Genomic DNA, 21,997 nt, shown 5'->3' with positions numbered 1-21,997 from the left:
AGAGGTCAGGATGTCAAGATTACTGTCCAGATTGTTTTAATACAATATTATCTTACATCTTACAAAAAATAATACACAGTGTGATAAAAAAAGAAAGAAACAGTGGTCTCAAAGCTCCAGTGTCCTCAAAAGCTCAGGGTCGTTTATTTTTGTTGAAGGCACATTAAGATTTCAATATTGTTTGACTTATTTGAGATTAATATAGAACATAAGGCTTATACCTCAGACATTTCCTAGTATTTATTCATTCTCCGTGTATTCCCTGTTCATAACTGGTGAACCATGAAATTCTTGCAATCAACATATATATGATGATGATTGACAGATCCTAACAGAAATGCTTTCTACTGATGAAATTCTGATATACATGTCATTTACATCACCAGCTGAAAACATTTCAGCATCATATCTTTCCATTTAGCAGATAGGCTCAGTACAGTGCATGAATCTAATGAAAAACAGAAGCTGTGCTATTTTTGATTAAAATGGCAGCACACACATTATAGGCTACTAGTAGGCTATGTACACCTCTGGAAATACCTACATGAACGCAATCTTCCTCTACAGGACTTTGCAGATGCCCTTATAAGATATTTCCATTGCACATTGCGCACATTATACATGCACATACTTCTGTTCTTGCATTTGCACTATAACTGCATCATAACTGCACATGCATATTTATATCTTGTGTCTTTTTTTGTTTCCCTTATGTCCCTCATTTATGTCAGGCTACTTGGAGGATTCACAAAGTATGAATTTCATTAAATGGGGTAACAGACTATTTCTTCTACAAATGACAAATCATTCTTGGATCTCTAAGTGACAAATATAGAGTTTAATAGGACAATAACACAGTGACACCTAGACTACACAATATATTTCCATTTATAGTTGCATAGCATCTCATAAAAACTTTCAGTGCAGCAATTACCATCATTTAGCCTCAGTTGATTTGAAGTTCATTATTCAGCAGTGACAAAAAAAAAGAATCAGATGTAGAAAACCTCACTTCAGCCACGCCTCAGGCAGTTGAGCAATAGAGGGTGCTATCGGGTCAAAACCCCCAAACTGTGGCTAAATCTTAATGGCCTTTCAACTGACCACTTTGTTCACTACATAGGGTATACGGCAATGACTGTGATGCCCTTTGTAGTGCACTACGTAGGGAAGTATCGTGTATTACGGACCCGTCCTTTATATCTGGCTTCAGGTCTGCTACTGAATAGCTCTGTTCTGTTTTAGCACGGGCCAAAGTTATCCCGGAATAAAGGCAGCACGCATGTGCCGTAAACCCGGATGTAAAATTTTCTAAAGCACTAGCTGATAAACAACAAATGGGTTAGCTGGAACACGCTATTTATATCTATTCAGTGCTCCTTTAAAATACACACAATGTGGGTTAAGAAAATGGTCCAGACTGGAGATTAACTGCTGTGTGTATAATAATATTGATGTTTAATCAAACAGGTGCAAAAAAACCCATATTAGAATGTTTTGTATTTAATCGTGTTTATTAGACAGTGGGAATTGAAATGGATTTTCCAACTAAAAAGTATGAACGGGGGAGCAATTGGTCCGAGCCCGAGGTGGTGGAGCTTCTGCAGCTCTGGTCGGATGAAGAGGTCCAACTGGAGCTTGAGAGCTGCCTCCGCAACCAGCACGTCTTTAACCGCCTGGCCGTGGCGCTGCATGACCGGGGCATCTACCGCACCGCGGACCAGTGCCGGGAGAAGATCAAGAAGCTGAAAATCGATTACCGGCGCATGAAGGAGAACCAGCAGACGCCGCGGGGTGCGAGAGCGCGCAGGTTTTACGACGTGATAGACCGCGTGCTGAGCAGCCGCCCCGCCGCTTCCTCCTCCTCTTCCTCATACACTTCTCTGTGGGGGAATGCTGGCGGCCACCACCAGGCGGGCCCGGGATCCTCCAGCTCCGCCTTCACGTTCAGCTGTCCGCCCAAAGCGGGAGAGCTCATGGAGATAAAGCTCGAGGAGCTGAACGCGGACGATGAGGAGGAGCTGCTGAGTGCTGAGGAGCCGCTGTGCTCGGAGGAAGAGGCAGAGGCGGACTGTAAGTCAGCTGGAGAGGACACAGAGGAACCCGGAGAGCGGAGAGGAGAGTGTGCTGCTCCCGCATTCTGGTCTCCTTCAGGTACATTACAGCAGTGCAGAACAACAAGCGTACGGGTTTCAACCAGTCAACTCAAAGCCACGTCCAAGTCTACACATTTCTCCTCTTCTTTTAACCCCAAAGTCTTCTTCTTCTTCTTCTTCTTCTTCTTCTTCTTCTACCACCCAACTCCTTCTCCTCCTTCTTCTCTTCATCTTCTTCTTCTTCTTCATTTTTTATTTCTTTTACTCCCTCTTCTTCTTCTTCTTCTTCATTTTTATTTCTTTTACTCCCAACTGATCCTCCTCTACTTCCTCCTCTTTCTTCTTTTTTTCCCCCTTTCTACTTCTTCTTCTTCTTCTTCTTCTTCTTCTTCTTCTTCTTCTTATTGCTATTCTACTTGCAACTCCCTTTCCTGCTTTTACTTTCATTTTTTTAGGAAATCACTCTTAAACAACAACAACAATAATAAATACCTTTATATAATATAAACATTATTATTATTATTATGATTATTATGATTATTATTACTATTATTATTATTATTATTATTGTTATTATGAGTAGCAGTATTGCTGTTATTGATTGTTAGACTTATTAAGTAGGTCACTAGATATAAGAGTTTGAAACGATGCCAGGCCATGTTTCTTATTTTATATGAAGTTTTTCGTTAACAAACCTGAAGCTTAACTTAATACAAAACCAGTGTCAAAATAAACCTAACTGCAGTTTTAATACAAATAGGTCATAAGTGCTGCAGTTGTGATTTTATTTAATACACTGTGGATCACAGTGCAGTGTGTTTCGTGAGAGAAACAGTCAGGAAGGAAAAAGGCTTCAATAAATAGAAACGTTGTTAGAACTGTGCCTAATATTTGAATAGTGGGTTTACGGTCCTAAAATAAATATATGATTTAATCATAAGTGGGTTTATGAAAGATTTTCTTTCAAACTAAAACAAGTCTCTTACATTGACCACAGTTGTAATATAACAGATCTGTCCAGTGGTGAATGAATAACCAAAGATAAACACCCAGTCTCAAAATATATCACTTATGTAGTTACACATTTATATTTCACATATAGTGAACATTGACCATTAATCAAAACACGTGTCTTAAACACAATATAATCATACATTCAATAGCAGGTTATTATCAAACTGTCAAGAGCTTTGATGGTTCCCCAAGCAGTATCATTATCCCTTTTTAAACACGAACTCAGCATTATGTCTCAGCTGAAATATCAATCTAAATGTACAAAATTATAATATTCTAAATGATATTATAAATACTCAGATACCATGTACTATATGGACAAACATACTGGGACACCTAGATAACTGACTCCAGCCATATTTGGTTCTTCCCCAAACTGTTACCACAAAGTTGGAAGCACACAATTGTATAGAATTTCTCTGGATGCAGTAGAATAACATTTACTAGAAGACCCAGACTCATTCCAGCATGACAATGCTTTTGTGCAGTAATTGAGATCCATGAAGATGCATTTTACATAGAGTGGAAGAGAGTGGGTTATAGAGTATAAAGTACATAGAGGAATAGATTGGGTTAGAGTGGAAGATCTTGAGTGGCCTGTTATAGAGCTCTGACCTCAACCACAATGAACACATTTGGGATGAATTGGGATGCTGACTGCACCCCAGGCCTCATCATGCAGGTTATTATAACAGCAATGGGGGACTAAATGTGGAATGGGATGTTCAAAAAGCACACACGAAACTTATGATAAGAAGATCACAAATGTTTGTCCTTATAGTGTATTTCAGCTAAAATGAAAACTGCATCACATGATTCTCTCAGATTGAACCAGAACTAAAATGATCACTTTAGATGTAGTTAAACGTTCAGAGCCAGAAAAGAATTTTTCCACACTGTTTTCTTGCAAAAAAAACCCGTGAGAAATACGACAGCCACATACTTTAAACCACTCAGGGTACGAGAACCTCTTTTTTTTTATCAAGGAATGAAACTCAGGGCAAACCGATCAAAGGTTCAGTGTTTGAGTGAATTCCAGGTAACTGGAATAGTGTACTTTTGAGGAAAACATGAAATGAAACGTATAACACATTTTCATAATGTGACATGTTTTCAAGCAATCTTAGTTGTTTTGCTTGATGATGCCTGTGAGTAATATTTTTGAAGGTGAAACATATGTTTAGAACTGCAGTATACATAAACTTGGAATTATGTGTGAAATACAAATATGTATAACAATATAAAATGTGTAGTTTGAGACTGGGTATTTATCTCTTGATATTTTTTCTCTTTCACCTCTGATCTGCTCAGATCTGCTCTATTAGCAGTATGTTCTCAGGTCCTGCAGGGTCAGCATCTTCTAAAAGTGTTCTGTGTTCCCTGCTAACACTGTCAAGTATCTTCTAATACACTACTATGTACAGGTTAATAACTCTCTCAGAGCTCCATAGAGTTGTTGTATGAGTGTTGGGCGTTAAGGTACTTACCTTTTATTTTCTGAGTGCCTGTGGCACTTCAGCTGACTTAGAGTTCTTGAAGCATTTTTAATAGTTTTTAAAGGCATGCTCATTTCATTAGTCTCTACTAGTTTAGTGAATGTAGCTGAATCAAAGCCAGAGATATTTTCTTTATTTCTTTAAAAGGTATTACTCATATATTCTATTTAAACTCTTAAACGTAAAAGACGCAAAAGGCATTGACTTTTCGAGCTGTTGTTGTAGAAAAGCAGCAATAAATACGTTCTTTAATTTTCTCCAGACTACAAAGACAGTCTTAATAGTCACTGCTTGCAGTGCTAGAATCTAGCGTAGAAGGTATATAACATCAGCAGGCAAACATTGCTAATAGCATAGTTTTTGATCCTGGTCTTAGGTAATATCTTGACAGACAATATGATAATATTGCGCTATTCAATTTTCTATTTTTCATTAACCAAAAACAGTAAATGAAAAGACAGAACAGCTCGATTAGCTAGTGTGATGCACCAGAGCTGAGATTATATTAACATAAGGTAACAACTCGCTATTTTCCGCCCATTTTTGAGGTAATCGGAAACTACAACCAATAAATAAGCAGAAACTTATGGTTTCTTGTAATGCTACTAATTTCTTGTGATACACTGAAATCGACCATTCGCGAAACAAAATAGTTATGTGCCACATTGAAAATCGCGATAAAGTGGGACCGCGAGATTCGAACCGCGATAAATTGAGGGACGTCTGTTTTTAGGAGACAGGGACCTCTAGTGGAGAGCAGTGAAATTTCTGCGTATACTACTGTGAAATCAGCCTCGCCATTTTAAAAGGTGCAGCTTTGGGCACAGGCTATGAAGTCATTACTGTTAAGTATTAGGGATTTCACCTTCTAGGACATGTACAATGTATAATAGCAGAAGTAACCTTTGTATGTCACATATACAGTACAGTGCAGTACAGTGAAATTATTTTCTTCACATATTCCAGTTTGTTAGGAAGGCAGGGTCAGAGTGCAGGGTCAGTTGTGATTCGGCTCTCCACAGGGAGGAATAAGGGCCTCAAATCTGTCAGCATGGTGGGGTTTGAACCCTGGACCCTACGCTCTGACCTCAACTTCGATGAGATATGCGAAGAAAGAATGTAAATTTGCATGACCAGTATAAAGCACGCTTTACACAATCAGTAAAAAGGACCTTTGACCTCAGAAACAGTATACAAGTGATTTCAACTTGGACTCCTTTTCTACTTAAAAAAAAAACTGGATAATCTTTAACCACTCTGATCTGAAACCGTTGCATTAGTGTGCCATGTGCCATGACATAGCCTGTGTAATGGTCCTCAATCATAATTCTTTTTTTTTTATAGGCTTTAGTGATCATAACGTGGCTGGATCATCAGGTGCTTGTGTTTCACCAGTGTCAGATCCTGTGGCCAGTGTGGATAGATGCACCCAGGCAGACCTTAAAGAGCCTAAATATCCCAGCAGGTTCCGTCAGAGGAAGCGGCGAAGGGCAGTACGTGCAGGCGGTGGTGGAAGGTTGCTAGAGAAGGCTTTGGCAAGTTTCATGAACTGGCAGCGAGTTATGGAGGAGAGATACGTGTCATTGGAGGAAATGAGGTTGCATCAGGAGGCCCGGGCCGAGAGGCAGAGGGAGCAGCAGGAAGAGAGACGGGTTCAACAGGAAAGGGAGCATGAGCTGCGTCTTGTTTCCTTACTCGCAGGGGCCTTCAGTGCAGCCAGTGGAGCAGCACAGCGAGGAAGCAGCAACACAGAAACATCTGACCCCAGTGCAACAGTGTCAGAGCTGACATTGCTCTCTGGGCCTCCTGCTTTTCCACCTGACCCTACCACCCTCCCCACTGTACCCAGAATGCAACAGGAAGATCACACTGTTTATCAGGGAAGAAGCAATTCCAGGCTCCTTGAGCCTTTCCAATCCTCATTTGTACCCAGAATCCTAAATGAGAATCAGAAAGCTGATGAGGGAAAGACCAATACCACAACAATGTCTATCTGCAGTATGACAACATCTGATCAAAAAACTCTCTCTGTGCCTCTCAGCTCTTCAGGTCCAGACCCAGGTCCTAGTCTTTCCACACTTCCTTACATACCAAAAAAGTTACGGGGGGATCAGACACCCCAGCACAGTCATTTTTTGTCCCGCAGGGGTAACAGGATCCGGCAGCACCAGGGAATTCTGCAAGAAGGCTACGTTCAGTACTATGCCAACAAGTATGATGAGAACAGTAACCCTGAAGTTAGTAACATACAATTTACACAGATTCATGCACTTTACTTACCCATTTGTAAAGTTGATTAAGGACTATTTTTGTAAAAGCTCACTTGTAAATATATAATTAATCAAAAAATATAAAACAATAATATATAATTATACTTTTTGTATAGAATTATTATATAGAATTTAGGGCTGAAACGATTCATTAAGTAAAAATCACAGCGGTATAAATACTGGCGCATCACCCGCTAAACTCTCGAACGCTCTGGACAGGTAAAGACAGAAGATGAAAAAAATGGAGGAACAGGGGAAAAAAAAGAGCGAGGGGCGAGGAGAAGATTTATATGGAAGTTTTTTTCCTCACATCTCCGAGTTTATTTCTCACAATTCCAACTTTATTTCTCGCAAATCTGACTTTGTCACCCCCTCTGTAGTGCCAGAAAGCTTTACACATTGAAAAATAAATGGGCTACAATCAGTAGAATCGCATGGTATCAAACTACGCCTCTGATCCCTGGAGAGAACTATGTCTAACAATCAGCTCTGGAGGAGAGTGACAAGACAAAAGAAGCAAAGGAGCCTCATTCACACACCAACAGCTTCAAACTTCAATCTGACAACATGGTTACAGGTGGATGCCACTGAAATGTTGGATGAGAAAAAAGTCAGAATTGTGAGGAATGAAGTCGGAATTTGGACAACTTTATGTGATGTAAAGGGGCTGCCATAGGATTCAGGCCAAAGAAAATGACAGAAAGATTCCAAAAATTGGGATAATTTCAAATTAAAACATAAAGAAAACACCGTACAGTGCGTTTACATTTATTGTTATATTTTTATTTATATATTAAAAGTTTCATTTTGATGTAATAAGGCAGTTTAATGCACTGAATGGGTTTAGTTTTCACAGATTGCAATTTCAGCAGTAAAAATGTAAATTTTTCCAAAAAGAAAACAAATTATTGTCTTATTTTCTCTTGTATATTTATTATCGCTCTTTAAGGAAAAAAAAAAGAACGTCTTATTGTGGAGTGGAATAATTGGTATGCAGCCCTAATAGAATGATTATAGAATTTAAATCTATCTAATGTAATTTAACTACATTTAATAAACTGTAACGATTGATTTAAGATTACAGTATAGTCATATACAGTAAAACTATACAACTAGAAAAACAACTGAATCAAACAAACAAATTCTTTATTGTCTTTCTTTTCTCTCTTTTAGGGAATTTTAAATTTGGGAACAAGCGAGAACAAGCTATGCTCTGACCTTCTGCAGAAACGTGTAAGGCATTTCTGACTACAACTCACCAAGACAATAATGTTACCTCCATTAAAAGCTATGTTACATATTAATGCTAACAAATTGAAACTTGGTTAAAACATACTGATGGGTGACAAATGAAGGGGAAAGTGTAGGACTTTTAGTAAGGTGTTAAACCACCACAAGATACCAAAGACACGTCAAGGCATCAGAGGTTCTGTAATGGAGGAATGAACATCATTATTCGACACAATATTGTCCAAAAATTGATGTTATGATGATGATAATGATTATTATAAAGATGATAATGATGGAAAGCACTGTCTAACACATTCCAAAATTCTCAATACATTTTTTAATGATTTTGAGATCGGATGACTGTGAAGGCCATAACACAATATTTTTTTCATCCTCATCAAACCATTCATTGAACCCTCATGCACTTTGGAAGGGGACAGAATCTATAAAGATAAAAATGTCACCTGAGCAGTGTGAAAAACTTTGTATTGATAACATACCAAAAAATATTGCAAATAGTAATAACAGCATAGTAACATTCCTGTCTTTATGTTCACCACTCACCAGAATCTTTACATGATGCACTGATGTTTTAGTGATTTTTTTGCCACAGTATGTCAACAGTTCTAATCCGTTTTCTGGTCTTTCCTTTAGCTGATACAGCCTGACATGCACTATATAGATTCCTGTTTGCTGCAGTACCCAGACTGGAAAGGCCATCGCTTGTATGAATCCTATCAGTCTTTCTAGTTAAAATGTGTATTAAATTAAACACAATCAACCACATGGTTTTGCTGATTGAATGAAAAGCATGAATAGTTAAACTACCTTATCAGCAAAGAGCTATCATCCCTTTCATTTCATCAGATCATCATTTAGTAGACTGAACAAATTCTCATTTCCACAGCTTAAGAGAAGAAGTAGCGACGTTCCTGTCAGTACATTGTCAAGCTCCGAGGCCTCTGAAAGCCGACAATGTGAGTTTATTTTTATGATTTTAGCAGCATCAGCAAACTGTGCTGTAATGGATATACTTTCCCAGAAAAAATTATAGAATGCTGTGTGTGTGTGTGTGTGTGTGTGTGTGTGTGTGTGTGTGTCCTACTAGGTGGTTGTAATAAATGGCTGTGGCTCGCTTTTTTCTGCTATAGCTGCTGTGCTTTGCGATCCTGGTGGTGAGTCCATATGGGCAGTGTTTTTTCTCAGTATACATTCCCTAAATATATACAGGCACATCGCATACACACAAGCATGTTCTTATTGAGTTGATTCAGTCTTAGTAAGTCTTAGTGAGCCTGCCATTTGAATGCTTGTGTTTTTTAGTTTTAACATCCTATAGAATACTGAGTGGCAGGTGTTCATTCTTTTTACATATATTTGTGACATTTGTAGGCTTGATCAGCAACTTATCATTGTGAATAAGTGAACATGTTTGAAGAGCACACAGTGTGGGTGAAACTGGAAGGGATTTAGTGCTCAAGAACCCTGATGAAAGTTCTGGCCTTACATCATCTTGAATGTGGCAGTGAAAATCTCCTCTGCCTACTGTGATTGTGAGAGGGCTGATCCTTAGGCAAAAACTAAAAAGCATGAACTGCCAGTTTCATTATAGTTTGCACTGAATTTCAATTTCGGTAGAAACATTCCATTTAATATCCATTAGTTGCTCATAAAACTCGACCTCCCTGCAAGCCCCAGTGACAGAATGATGAATCTGATCCCTAAACTCGATGTTTAAATAGACTTATATAAACAGACATTAACTTACTTCTGTTCAATAATGTTTCCATTTGCTTTCCTTCAACAATTTCTCACTCACAACCATTTCCCTCATTATCTTATACAAATGAATAACCATTATGTTGCAATTGAACATTTTAATTATTCAAAAGCGAATTATTATATAGTCATGTAATAATAGTATAAGTGTATTATACTAATACCATTCAGTTATGATTTAAAAAGTGTCCAAAGACAGTGTAATACTCGCTGGTGTCCCAGTCTGCTTAATAATGAGCAATATACTACAACGTGGTGTGATTATCTTCTTATATAACCACATTCTGACGTGATTTACTCCACGTATACTCCCATTCCTAGTATGTTTCTTTATTATAATTTTGCCCATTCCAAATTATATTTAAGGTTTTGAAACCTCTGCAATAGAAATGGTAGTTCCTATTTTCATTTTATAAATGGTTGTTCCCTCACTATGGTTTCTTTATTGTTTCTCTTAAAGTTTCTAAGAAAAAAACATGCATGAAACAAAGCCGTCTGTCATAAAGTCTTTCTCATATCAACTTAACCAAATTACCTTCAACTCGTATGAAGTGATACCAAAAAAGATCAAGAATGCGTTTAAAAATGCAAATGCAAACTTGAAAAAATGTCATCAAATGATACATTTCTATCCCATTTTGTAAGTGTTTTCATATATGAGAATGGGTTCCCCTTTTGTGTCTGGTTCCTCTTAAGGTTTCTTACTCATAACATCTAAGGGAGTTTTTCCTTGCCACAGTCGCCATGGCGATGCTTATCAGGAATAAATACACATCGTTCACCTTAACTCTTAAATTCTGTAAAGCTGCTTTGAGACAATGTCTTTTGTGAAAAGCGCTATAGAAATAAACTTGACATGACTATGTCAGAAAATAAATCAAAAGATTCTGAAAATTCAGAATCAAGCGCTTGTATAAATTCTGATATTAGGACACATTCTTTGTTTGGTTTTCCCTTTGTGTCAGGACAGAAGCATGCAGGCTTTTAAACATTACACTATCATTAACTTGCATATTTAAATATTTGTACACACTGAACATCATACTCCTTCTTGTATGACATGGAAATAGTCATAGCATAATGTTTAATCTTTACCTGTGATAATTCCTGTGTCTTGCAGACGCAATCCTCATCCCAACCCCTTTTTATGGTGTGATCACAGAAGATGTTGATTTATACAGCAGTGTGAAACTGTACTGTGTTCCTCTTGACAGTGAGGTAATTGTGCCGAAACTTTTTATTTTTGTCTGTATTTCTGTTATTGTTTTTAGAGTGTTCAAGGTTTATGTTGCATCTTTCCCCCTTCAGCCTGGCCAAAATGATGACAGACCATTTCACCTGACTGCTGAAAAACTGGAGCATGCTCTCCAGAAAGCAAAGAAGGAGGTGATTCATAGATCTCAAGTTTTCACCCACATAAATATACATGCAAACTCACATTCAGCAGGAATGATCTCTCTCTCTGTCTTTTTTATTTAGGGAGTGAATATAAGAGCTATCATCCTGGTAAACCCCCACAATCCTTTAGGGGAAATCTACACCAGTGAAGAGATGCTCAGCTTTCTAAACTGTGCCAAGAGGTCATTTTACTAAATGCTCATCCAAAACTGTAAATAAGCATGCCTATTGTTTCCTGTTTACAACAAGTAAATTAAGTAAACACCCAATCTTCTAAATGGAGTACTAAAATTACTCTCTAAACATTCTCTGTGGTGTGCAGTGGGACATTATTGCTATGAGCCCACATTAATTTTTAGTGCAATTAAGCTTTTCATTGCTCAAAGGGGGATTCTGGTGCATTGAGAACTTTCATTAAGACTGTCATTTATCCTGTAATGCATTCTTAAACACTCCATGATGCCTCGCTTTCACGTTACATTTAAATTTTTTCCTTTTTTATTGCTTTGGGGGACACAGGCATGAACTACATGCTATTGTGGACGAGGTCTACATGCTGTCTGTGTTTGACGGCTCTTTTAACAGCGTCCTCAGTCTACAAAGGTAACATACAATGACAATTTACTTCAGAGTTTCAAGGACACACATCCACCAGAGTGTGTATTAATGGCATCACCTCTCATCAGGTTACCGGACCCTCAGAGGACTCATGTGATGTGGGGCGTTAGCAAGGTGAGAGAAAATGAAACTGAGAAGAATGGAGCACTGAACTGCATAAATGATTTCGATGAATATTTGGAACAAAACTTCTTATAAAGATTATGACAATATTTTCAGCTTTGATTATATTATAATGTTTCCATAGTCAGTTGTCTTTTTTTATTCTATTTATTTTTCTTCTTTTTTTTGGTCTAAAAGAGAACACATTGGAAAAGAACTTATCTTGTGATCTGACTGCGTTTTTGCTTGTTCAGGACTTTGCAATGGCTGGCGTTCGTGTGGGTACAGTATACTCTGAGAACAGGGATTTAATTGAGGCCATCGATCAGCTGGGCTATTTTCATGGAGTACCAGGACCAACACAACACCAGGTGTCTCAGCTACTGAAAGATGGAGGTACTAGTGTCTTACTTTCATTTGTGCTAGATATTTAATCAATCGCATGGACTCATCATTAGTGTTTAGAGTACATACAATATTTATCAAGGCTTTGTGTACATTTCGGCAGGCAATATTTAATGTGCTAATGTTTATTGTATAAACTGTACTGAACCTCATTAACCAGAAATACAGCTTTGCCTTTGGATCAATTGATATTTTTAGGTGTCTGATGGAACAGTAATAGCCAAGACATTTGTTGATGTTTTCAGATTGGATAAACAAGGTGTTTCTACCAGAGAACAGACGCCGGCTCCAGGAGGCCCACCAATATATCTCCCATCAGCTAATGAAGTTGAGAATTCCCTACCTGCATAGGGGTGCAGGCTTCTTTATCTGGGCTAACTTTAGCAAGGTGTGGAGCCTGTAGTAGTATTGTACTGTCTATTATGTTGTACACTATAAAAATGCATGATGAAGCTAAAAGATATCAAATTGAACCATAAAAATCAGGATCTTAATGCTAAAGTGTTTCAGAGTGTTTATATATATACAGTACAGACCAAAAGTTTGGACACACCTTCTCATTCAAAGAGTTTTCTTTATGTTCATGACTATGAAAATTGTAGATTCACACTGAAGGCATCAAAACTATGAATTAACACATGTGGAATTATATATGGAATTATATACATAACAAAAAAGTGTGAAACAACTGAAAATATGTCATTCTAGGTTCTTCAAAGTAGCCACCTTTTGCTTTGATTACTGCTTTGCACACTCTTGGAATTCTCTTGATGAGCTTCAAGAGGTAGTCACCTGAAATGGTCTTCCAACAGTCTTTTAGTCTGGTCCTTTTGCCTTTACTCTGTGGTCCAGCTCACCCCTAAACCATCTCGATTGGGTTCAGGTCCGGTGACTGTGGAGGCCAGGTCATCTGGCGCAGCACCCCATCACTCTCCTTCTTGGTCAAATAGCCCTTTATGCCTTCAGTGTGACTCTACAATTTTCATAGTCATGAAAATAAAGAAAACTCTTTGAATGAGAAGGTGTGTCCAAACTTTTGGTCTGTACTGTATATATATATATATATATATATATATATATATATATATATATATATATATATATATATATATATATATAATGTGTGTGGGTGTGGGTGTGTGTGGGTGCTTTATCTGTGCATATAAAAAAAACAAAATTTTTTATAGGAAGTGCACAGCAACAACCTGCAGCGCATCTAAATGTTTGTCTAGCACTGTAAATGAAATGTTATAATCATATAAACATAAAAAAATATGGATAGATGGAATGGATGGTTAAATGGATGGATGAAATGGAATGGATTGGAAGAATGGATGGACGGTTAATTGGTTGGTTGCGTGGATGGAATTGTTGGTTGGTTGGATGGTTGGTTGTTCTTTTATGATTTCCTAATCTACATGCTGTCCTTATCCACAGTCTTACTGAATTTGAAGTGTACTACATAATCTATGCCTCTTGTCATAAGATCATACAATCATCCTGCCTCAAGGCATCAAGGCAAAGTGGCCATTTTTTAAATTCAAAACTTTAATCCTCCCAGCTCTTCTGTGTGTATTCTCAGTCCTCTGGCCTTTCCCTTTTCTTTAAAGCATAAGAAAGCTAATCCTAATAACTATTCAAAGCTAATACTATAATACTAAATGAGGTGAAACACAGTCTGTACGATGAGAAACAAATCTGAAAATTCTTATCTTGTTCTCCTTTGTGTGCATGTACTGTATATGTCTCTGTGTATGTCTTTGATAGTATCTAAAGGAGCGTACCTTTGCAGAGGAGCTGCATTTATGGAGGTGTTTTCTGAAACACCGGGTGTTGTTGAGCTGTGGTCAGGCCTTTAACTGTTCTTCACCAGGGTGGTTCCGTATCGTCTTCTCTGACCAGCACCAGCGCCTCCAACTTGGTCTGTTCTAAACTCTCTGTCATACCATATCAAATATCTCAGTGGATTTTTAACTTCACTGTGCTCTATATTAGCTGATGCTTTGTGTGTTTGTTTGTGATGAGGCTGTACTGATCTTACCACAGGCCTAGAAAGGATCAGAGAGACTTTAGAGGAACTTCAGTGTTCCAACATCCTGACTGACTGTGAGAACACAAAAGCAGACAAACAAGACAATGACATAAGAGTGGAAGTACAGTGGGGTGGAAAGACCGAGGACCAAAACAACAAGGACGGTTCCAAAGATGCAACAATTGAGGCCTTTACTACAATAACAAAAGGGCTTTTGGAAAGCAGTGATGCTGGGGGCGAAAGCCTGTTATTGGCTGTTGAGGACATCCAGGGTAGCAACTACCAAACTAACTCGGAGAGTCTGGACTCATTAATCGGAGCACTGAGACAACAGATCCACTCCTCTGATTGGTTAGAGAAGAACCGGCCGAAACTGGCTGATGAAGAAGATCCGACACAAGCTGAGGTGTTTAAAGATCTCTTGGACAGAGCCAGGATGTAACAACTGTTAAAGACTGTGTTATTCCCAATCCGAAGGCAAGCATGTATATTTTTTCTTCATATAAGTAAAGAGTAAAATAAGAGTTTATGCAATTTGCGTATATTAAACTTTTCATAGAACAGTTCATAGAACTGACAGTTTTGTTTTCTTTTTATGCATATTAAAATCAGATGATTTTTAGGCTTTAAAGGAAAAACTCATTTTCCTTAATTACAGGTTACAGCATTGCATTACCTGTTGCTGATGTGTTTTTCTGATGAGTTTTTCTGAAGAGATGAGTGAGCTGTCTAAAGTCTAAATGACTGAAATGTTGCTGCATCACTCTTTCGTTAGAGAGAACTAACAACAGCTGTTACTCTGAACAGCATTGCTCTTGGCCGTTGGAGATCACAAATGAATTATACTGCGTATACAAATTATATCAAATCATTCAGGGTGGATTTTTCCTTGTTGTATGTTTTGTACATTTAAAGCCAGTATTTGCAACACACTAATCAATGTAACCTAAACAACTGCTTTAAATAAAGGTAAATATTCTTTAAAAGTGTCTTATGTATTTGCTTGTTTATTTGTTTGTTTGTTTGTTTGTTTGTTTGTTTTAAAGTCAAATGCTTATTTATGGATTATTTACTTCTCCTGAATCCTGAGCAAAATTCTGAATTATTATATAAAAAAGAGTAATGCTTTCTAGTCGAGTGGGAAGGAGAAGCATGGAGGAGGGTTTATTGGTCTTTATGTGAACTTGGTGTGGAGACAGAGAGCAGTGGGCTCTACTTTCCTCTGTAGGTTGCACCATGACATCAGAGCAGCCCCTCTTCTGCCTCTGCACCTAAAAAAAAAGAGAGAGAGAGAGAGACTGATCAGAGATTGATGTGTGAGAAGAATGTAGGTCAAATTACTGGGTGTATCTTTACTCAGTAATGCAACACCCACTTTATATTTACCTTTTTCTCAAACTTAATATTACTTATTTCACTTTACATACAGCAGTTCGGGGTTAGATGGGCTTTTGGGGGAATTTAAACAAAGTTTTTGTTCCCTTGTGTTTTTATGTGTGTTTTGTGGCAGGGGAAGTTTCCACCAGAGGCTGGGTCTCCACTGTAGGCAAAGGGAAATCTCTCGTGTCACTTTACAGTTGTCTAAAACGGAAGTTAGTGGGTGTGTGATGTGTGTGTGATGAATATTCTCTGTTTCACTCTCAGCCTCTTCAGTATTTAGGCTTGAGCTTTCACGAGGGTGACATCTCTCGCTCTAGTATTTGCTCTCTAGTCATTTCACTACAACTCGTTTCACCTGAAGGTAGGACTATTTCTTAAATGTATATTTTGCACATTAAAATGTATTTGTTGAAAGAAGTATCTTTACACTTAGCTGTTATGATTACATTATTGTAAATGCTAGATTAAAAAATCTCATTTTATCTGAATAGTATAAAATATTTATGTAGCAGTATATATGTTGATAAGTGTTCATTACTGATATAGTTTAACATATCATTATTGTTTTCACTTAATAATTTTTGATTTCTTTGTAATACAAAGAATGAAAGGACCGGAGTTAGTAGATTCGACGAGTCGCTTTCGTTTTGCCGAGTCATGCCTGGGTTTAATGGGCTGCTTATGCATCAGTTATGCTGTTTGGACCCCTGAATGGATGGACGGAAAGGGACTGTGGTCCACGGGAAACGAGTCCAATTCACTTGGCAGCTGGACACAAGAGCATGCAATTCAAGGTGAAAGTCGTTTAGTCTCGTCTCATTTCAGAGATCAAGAGTTAAATTGAACAGGATTGTGTTGACATAGAGTTCCATCTTTGATTAGATGTTGCAGTTTGTTGTTCTGCTAGCCTTTAATCACAATGCAGTCTTTAATTGCATTATCAGGTGTGAGTATATGGTGCGAGTAGTTAAGAACGGACTTGTAGGAGAAAATTCCACACGCTCTGTCAGTACAATTTCAGGTTGACATGCGCGGGTGTAGGCTTGTTTACTAGGAATTTACAGAAAAACCATTCTAAGGCTGCAGATTGGTGGTATGTTATTAAAGCAAACTTTAATGCTGTGAAAAAAAACAAGAGAATGTCGACTTTTGGTTTGCCACCACTGTGGCTGATCATCAAATCAATTTAAACTTTAAATCATGTATAGTTGTTTTAACATAAGCTCTAACTGTCATGTTTAGACTTGCACTTTCAGCATTACTGACATTTTTTTTTTACATGTACACCTCGCCTTAGGGATGTCAGGGATGAGTCAAGCTGAAAGACCACTTTTGTTCTGGGATTATTTTAGACATATCCAGGGGGTGTCACTTGCAAAATCATTTCCCAATCTCTTTCTATGGAATTCCCCAGAAAAATTCTACTACCTCTTTCATTTTACATCAAGATCTATGCAAATTTGTTTTGTTTTATGATTTGAGTTACATTGTTAAGATGCCTATGTTTGTCATTGTATCCTAAGAGATTACCTCTGTTACATAGCCTTCTTACAGTGCTTATAGCTATTTTGAAAATCGTACATACATCTTTCATGGTTTTTAAAATATATGAACAAAATGAACTGGTATATTGGGGGAAACTCTGAATAGCAAGTGCAGTCTCTATAATAACAATCAAGGAAATTTGACACAGCTTACATGATTTCTATAACATTGTAAATTGGATGTTTGTCTTATTATTCTTCATGCTAAGAACATATTTAGTAGAACCAACCTGTTATTTTATTAGATTTTTTTATTTATTTCTTTTTACTTTTAACTGAACATTTTGACCCAAAATAATACATGGTCATACCTGAATCTATCATCATTTTTGTAATTTAACAGCTTTTCAGGCAATAACACGTCCTCTGTTGCTGTGAACAGGTCTAGGGCCTGACAGGGTGTTTGCTGCCCTTTCTTTCCTCATGGCTGTAAGCTCGGGAATTCTCTGTCTCCTGTTTGCATTCTGTTGGACGTCAAAGACTGTGCTGTCTTACTCCAACACACGCTCGCTGCTGATGGCAGGCCAGGCACTTTACCCCACCACCCTGCTGCTCATCACACTGCTACCGACAGGTCAGTATTAACATGTCATACTGACAAGCTGGTTTTAATGAATTACCCACTGAAAGTAAAAGTAAGAATTCAACATTATTTAAATCAGCAGTTTTTGTTTACATATAACCTTAAGGGCAGTAAACATAGTGCTGTATATCACCTACATATTCCCCTTTTGACAAGTGATTTAAAGCTACGTTAACATTTATAAAGACTTGTTTTAACAAGCTGATGTCAAGTTGGTAAGTAAACATGAGTCAAGTGATGCGGTTGTGTTTTGACCCTTTTGTAATATAGTGTATGTCTGGTTATGATGTGACATTTCTAACCTGAAAACTACACTTGCCCTAATTTATTATCAAAATAATTTTGTCCTATCTATCTATCTATCTATCTATCTATCTATCTATCTATCTATCTATCTATCTATCTATCTATCTATCTATCTATCTATCTGTCTGTCTGTCTGTCTGTCTGTCTGTCTGTCTGTCTGTCTGTCTGTCTGTCTGTCTGTCTGTCTGTCTGTCTAATTACTGTTTCATGACATTATAAGTTTTGCTTAAGAAAAAATCTTGGTATGATGTATCATGGACATAGCTATTCATCAAATGTTTTCATCTTATAAATAGGATAAATTAGATAAATAGTTCATGAATAGTTCTGCACCTATGCACCTATTACTACACACCCTAACAGTGTAACTACAATGAACATACATTATGTGCCAGATGCTGAGATAGATAGATAGATAGATAGATAGATAGATAGATAGATAGATAGATAGATAGATAGATAGATAGATAGATAGATAGATAGATAGTGTTGACTGTGTTTTAGAGCAGATGTAAATATACAGGAGACAATGCAGGCGCTGCTCTTTGCACTGAGCTATAAAGTCAGTTGTCAGGATATTCTGACATAAATCAGCCCACAATGTGTCTTAACACCAACGCCACTATAACAACACACCAGCATCTTATGGTGACATAAATCTGCATCAGGTCCACCATAATCACACCAGTCTAGCACACTCAGGTGTTACATCAGCATAACCACAAATATATATTTTTTTATTTTTTGACAGTTTATACCTGTGTGAATAAGCCTTTATGTATGGAATAAAACATGTTAATAAGTTGCATTTACAGAAAAATAATCAACAATAGGGTGGTATTATATTTTCCATTAATGGTTTTCATATTTTATTTTCTTATATTTGCAATATGTTGTACAAAATTCAGATTGTAGAACTCACTATCATTTTGGTATGAATATGTTTATGTAGGTGGATGTCAGTTTTCAGTGTGGGTTTATGTAAGTGCCTCATAACCCTATGTGCACTGCCCTCTCCATATAGATTTCTATAGCTTCTATAATTCCTAAATTTATATATATATATATATATATATATATATATATATATATATATATATGTGTGTGTGTATGTGTATATATATATATATATATATATATATATATATATATATATATATATATATATATATGTATATATATATATATATATATATATATATATATATATATATATATATATATGTATATATGTATATATATATATATATATATATATATATATATATATATATATATATATATATATATATATATATATATATATATATATATATATATATATATATATATATATATATATATATATATATATATATATATATATATATATAAATAATCACTTTTGAAAAACAGATTACTGGAATTGTAGCACTGCAATGAATTAAGCAATATTAATTATAGATACAGTGTGCCAACAATCATTTTACACACATCTCCTTCTTTAGGATTTTTCTTTCTCCTAAGCTGGGCGCTCTTCACCAGCAATCATATTGCTGAGATGCGAAATGACCTGACCCGTATGGGCTCCTCTTTTTGGCTGGGTGCTGTGGGCTGGGCTCTGCTGTTGGTTGTTCTCCCAGTGGTGTTCCTGGTGGAGCAGTGTATCGTACCTGACATACTCCCTGAGCTGAAGAAGAAGACTGGGCTCTTGTGGAGGGGATTCGAGGTGCCACACAAACGATCATACAGTGAAAGCTACCAGCACAGGCCAGAACACTATAACCATGAGTACAGGAGATACTTGTCTATGCCCTGAGGGAGACAGCAGCATCAGATATCATTGCTGTTTAAATATCCTCGCTGTCCAGCCACTGAAAGCTTGAGTGTATTTCCAGAACCAGGTAAATAAGAATCTTGTGTCCTTTGCACACAGAAAGCCGCCTAAGGGTTCACTCGGCTTAAAGATACATGGATTATTTTCCAGTCTGGAAGCTTAGAAGGCTGTGGCTGAGTTATTGCACTTTACAGAGGAACTGTCTGATGGAATAGTCTAAATAACACAAAGATTTTGATTCAGTTGGAATCAGTCATTACAAGTTTGTTTGTTTTTAGAGAATTTACTTTCAAATGTAATTGTGTATTTACGTTCAGTGATTACTACATTTTACATACACTACATTAGGAAACCCACCTAACACATTGAGTATGTGTAGATTGAACCATGGTATGTGCTTAGTGTTTTAGCTGAAACCAAAAAACACACTTTTCTCACTGACCATTTCCCACTGGTGATAAATCTAGTGTAGCAGAGACAGAAAACATTGGTCTCTCAGGTCGAGAATACAAGGCAGATAATGATCCTGTTGCACCGAGTTACAGCAGAGACTTTACTTGGTTAGTTAGTGAGCTTTGAGATGACGAGCACTGACTGCAGTATTATCATGAACATCCTTATACTGTTTGTGGAATGAAGGAGGAGCTAAATCCCACCTTTACCACTCACTAGGATGAGAATCAACTGAAAAATTTAAAGTCAACCCTGAGGTAAATTGTTAAATAAAAACATAAATAATATTGCTTAATATCATGGTTGGGAAATGCCATACCAGTGCCAAATTATTTGTGGCTCTAGCCCCCTCACATGGTTTGTCTTTGCTACAACACACAAAATTTCTGGGGGAATGGAAATGTGAACTGTTGTACAGTGCAGTAATCAACTGTTTTATTCATTATTACGATACCATACGATTTTATTGGAATTTATTCTTCTTTAATGGTAATACAGTTTTTTTGTGATTATATAAACACAATAAATAACAAATAAATAGACCCAGTTTGCCCTTGCTTTTATTAAGCTTAATTATAGAAAATGGTGTGTTTAATTGTTGTTTTTTGGGGCGTTTCTTTTTTTTTTTTTGCATTTATTTTTCAGTCATGTTTGATGTACATGCAGGGATTTACAAGACGTTTGAAAATTTTTTTGAGAAATCTCTATGTATTTATTACTTATATTTACTCATACTGAGCTTATTTAAACTGTAACTGGATGTATTTATCTACTGATAATAAAATGCAAAAGCATTGATGAGCTCAACAATTCCCAGTGTATGTGAGATATGAGTAAACAAGTTTTCTTGTGTGTTTTTTTCCAGTACAAATTAATGTGTTGATGGTATTCGCCCACACACTACAGGTGCAGCTGATTATGCTTAAAATGCTGGAATATTTCTGACATACTGCAAGCTTTCCAACAGCCACAGGCAACATGCTGAAGAATGTTGGAACACATTTATTTTTGCAAGTAATTTTCAGATTAGTATTTACTTTCTATGAGGAATATGAATGCAGTGCTGTGGATAGTTTGCCCGAGACTGATATTTGGCCAGATGGAGGGAGGAGGAGTGATACTGTGAGAGACTAAGCCTATGGAGAGAAAGTTGCTGAGCTCTTGTTTACTTTCTGATCCCACTGAAGTAGAGAAGAATAAGCTAAATCTGGGACTGGCTCTGTATATTTGTGCCTTACTCAGGTACAGCACTAATTAAAAGATGGTTCCACCTTGTTAACAATGGCTAATGAGTTTGGTATTCGATTCACAGTCAACACATTTCAATTTAACAACACTAAAACACATAATTGGCATTTGAATGGGAAGTGAATGTCCTTGAAGGTCATGCAACAAGGTACCTTATGTGCACTAATTGGCAAAACAAACCCATTCCAAGTGAGCATTAAACCCACAAACCTTCTCAGCACTGAAAC

The 21,997-nt window shown here is 37.0% G+C and overlaps 1 protein-coding gene across 3 annotated transcripts; it reads left to right on the top strand.

Moving 5' to 3' along the window:
• Positions 1–1,242: 1,242 nt before the first annotated feature.
• Positions 1,243–21,443, top strand: accs (1-aminocyclopropane-1-carboxylate synthase homolog (Arabidopsis)(non-functional)). Of its 3 annotated transcripts, XR_006927162.1 has the most exons (19): positions 1,243–2,154; positions 5,951–6,843; positions 8,050–8,109; positions 8,761–8,831; positions 9,014–9,083; positions 9,215–9,281; positions 11,006–11,103; positions 11,194–11,271; positions 11,365–11,465; positions 11,803–11,886; positions 11,970–12,015; positions 12,258–12,399; positions 12,654–12,796; positions 14,176–14,329; positions 14,455–14,917; positions 16,085–16,181; positions 16,424–16,614; positions 17,747–17,938; positions 19,741–21,443. XR_006927162.1 is itself a non-coding variant. In XM_046859553.1 (16 exons), the coding sequence occupies exons 1-15, from the start codon at positions 1,536–1,538 to the stop codon at positions 14,880–14,882; spliced, it is 3,054 nt and encodes a 1,017-aa protein (XP_046715509.1). In that variant the 5' UTR covers positions 1,243–1,535; the 3' UTR covers positions 14,883–14,917; positions 15,099–15,426. The 3 variants fall into 3 exon arrangements, 2 of the variants coding, with proteins under 2 accessions (XP_046715509.1, XP_046715508.1); XM_046859553.1 differs by lacking the exons at positions 16,085–16,181; positions 16,424–16,614; positions 17,747–17,938; positions 19,741–21,443 and adding an exon at positions 15,099–15,426; XM_046859552.1 differs by lacking the exons at positions 16,085–16,181; positions 16,424–16,614; positions 17,747–17,938; positions 19,741–21,443 and having other exon boundaries at positions 1,244–2,154; positions 14,455–15,426.
• The last annotated feature ends 554 nt before the right edge of the window (positions 21,444–21,997 follow it).

This window comes from Silurus meridionalis, chromosome 10 (assembly GCF_014805685.1).
Source record: "Silurus meridionalis isolate SWU-2019-XX chromosome 10, ASM1480568v1, whole genome shotgun sequence".
NCBI classification, from domain to species: Eukaryota; Metazoa; Chordata; class Actinopteri; order Siluriformes; family Siluridae; genus Silurus; species Silurus meridionalis.
Note: the sequence above shows the minus strand (reverse complement) of the source record. Positions and strands in the feature narration are given on the sequence as shown.

Excerpts from the sequence above, each read along its gene's own strand:
- accs (XM_046859553.1), top strand. The coding sequence starts at position 1,536 with ATGGATTTTCCAACTAAAAAGTATGAACGGGGGAGCAATTGGTCCGAG. Across the intron at positions 8,110-8,760 it reads CTGACCTTCTGCAGAAACGT|CTGATACAGCCTGACATGCA; the intron begins GTAAGGCATTTC and ends TCTTTCCTTTAG. Across the intron at positions 11,272-11,364 it reads TCCAGAAAGCAAAGAAGGAG|GGAGTGAATATAAGAGCTAT; the intron begins GTGATTCATAGA and ends TTTTTTATTTAG.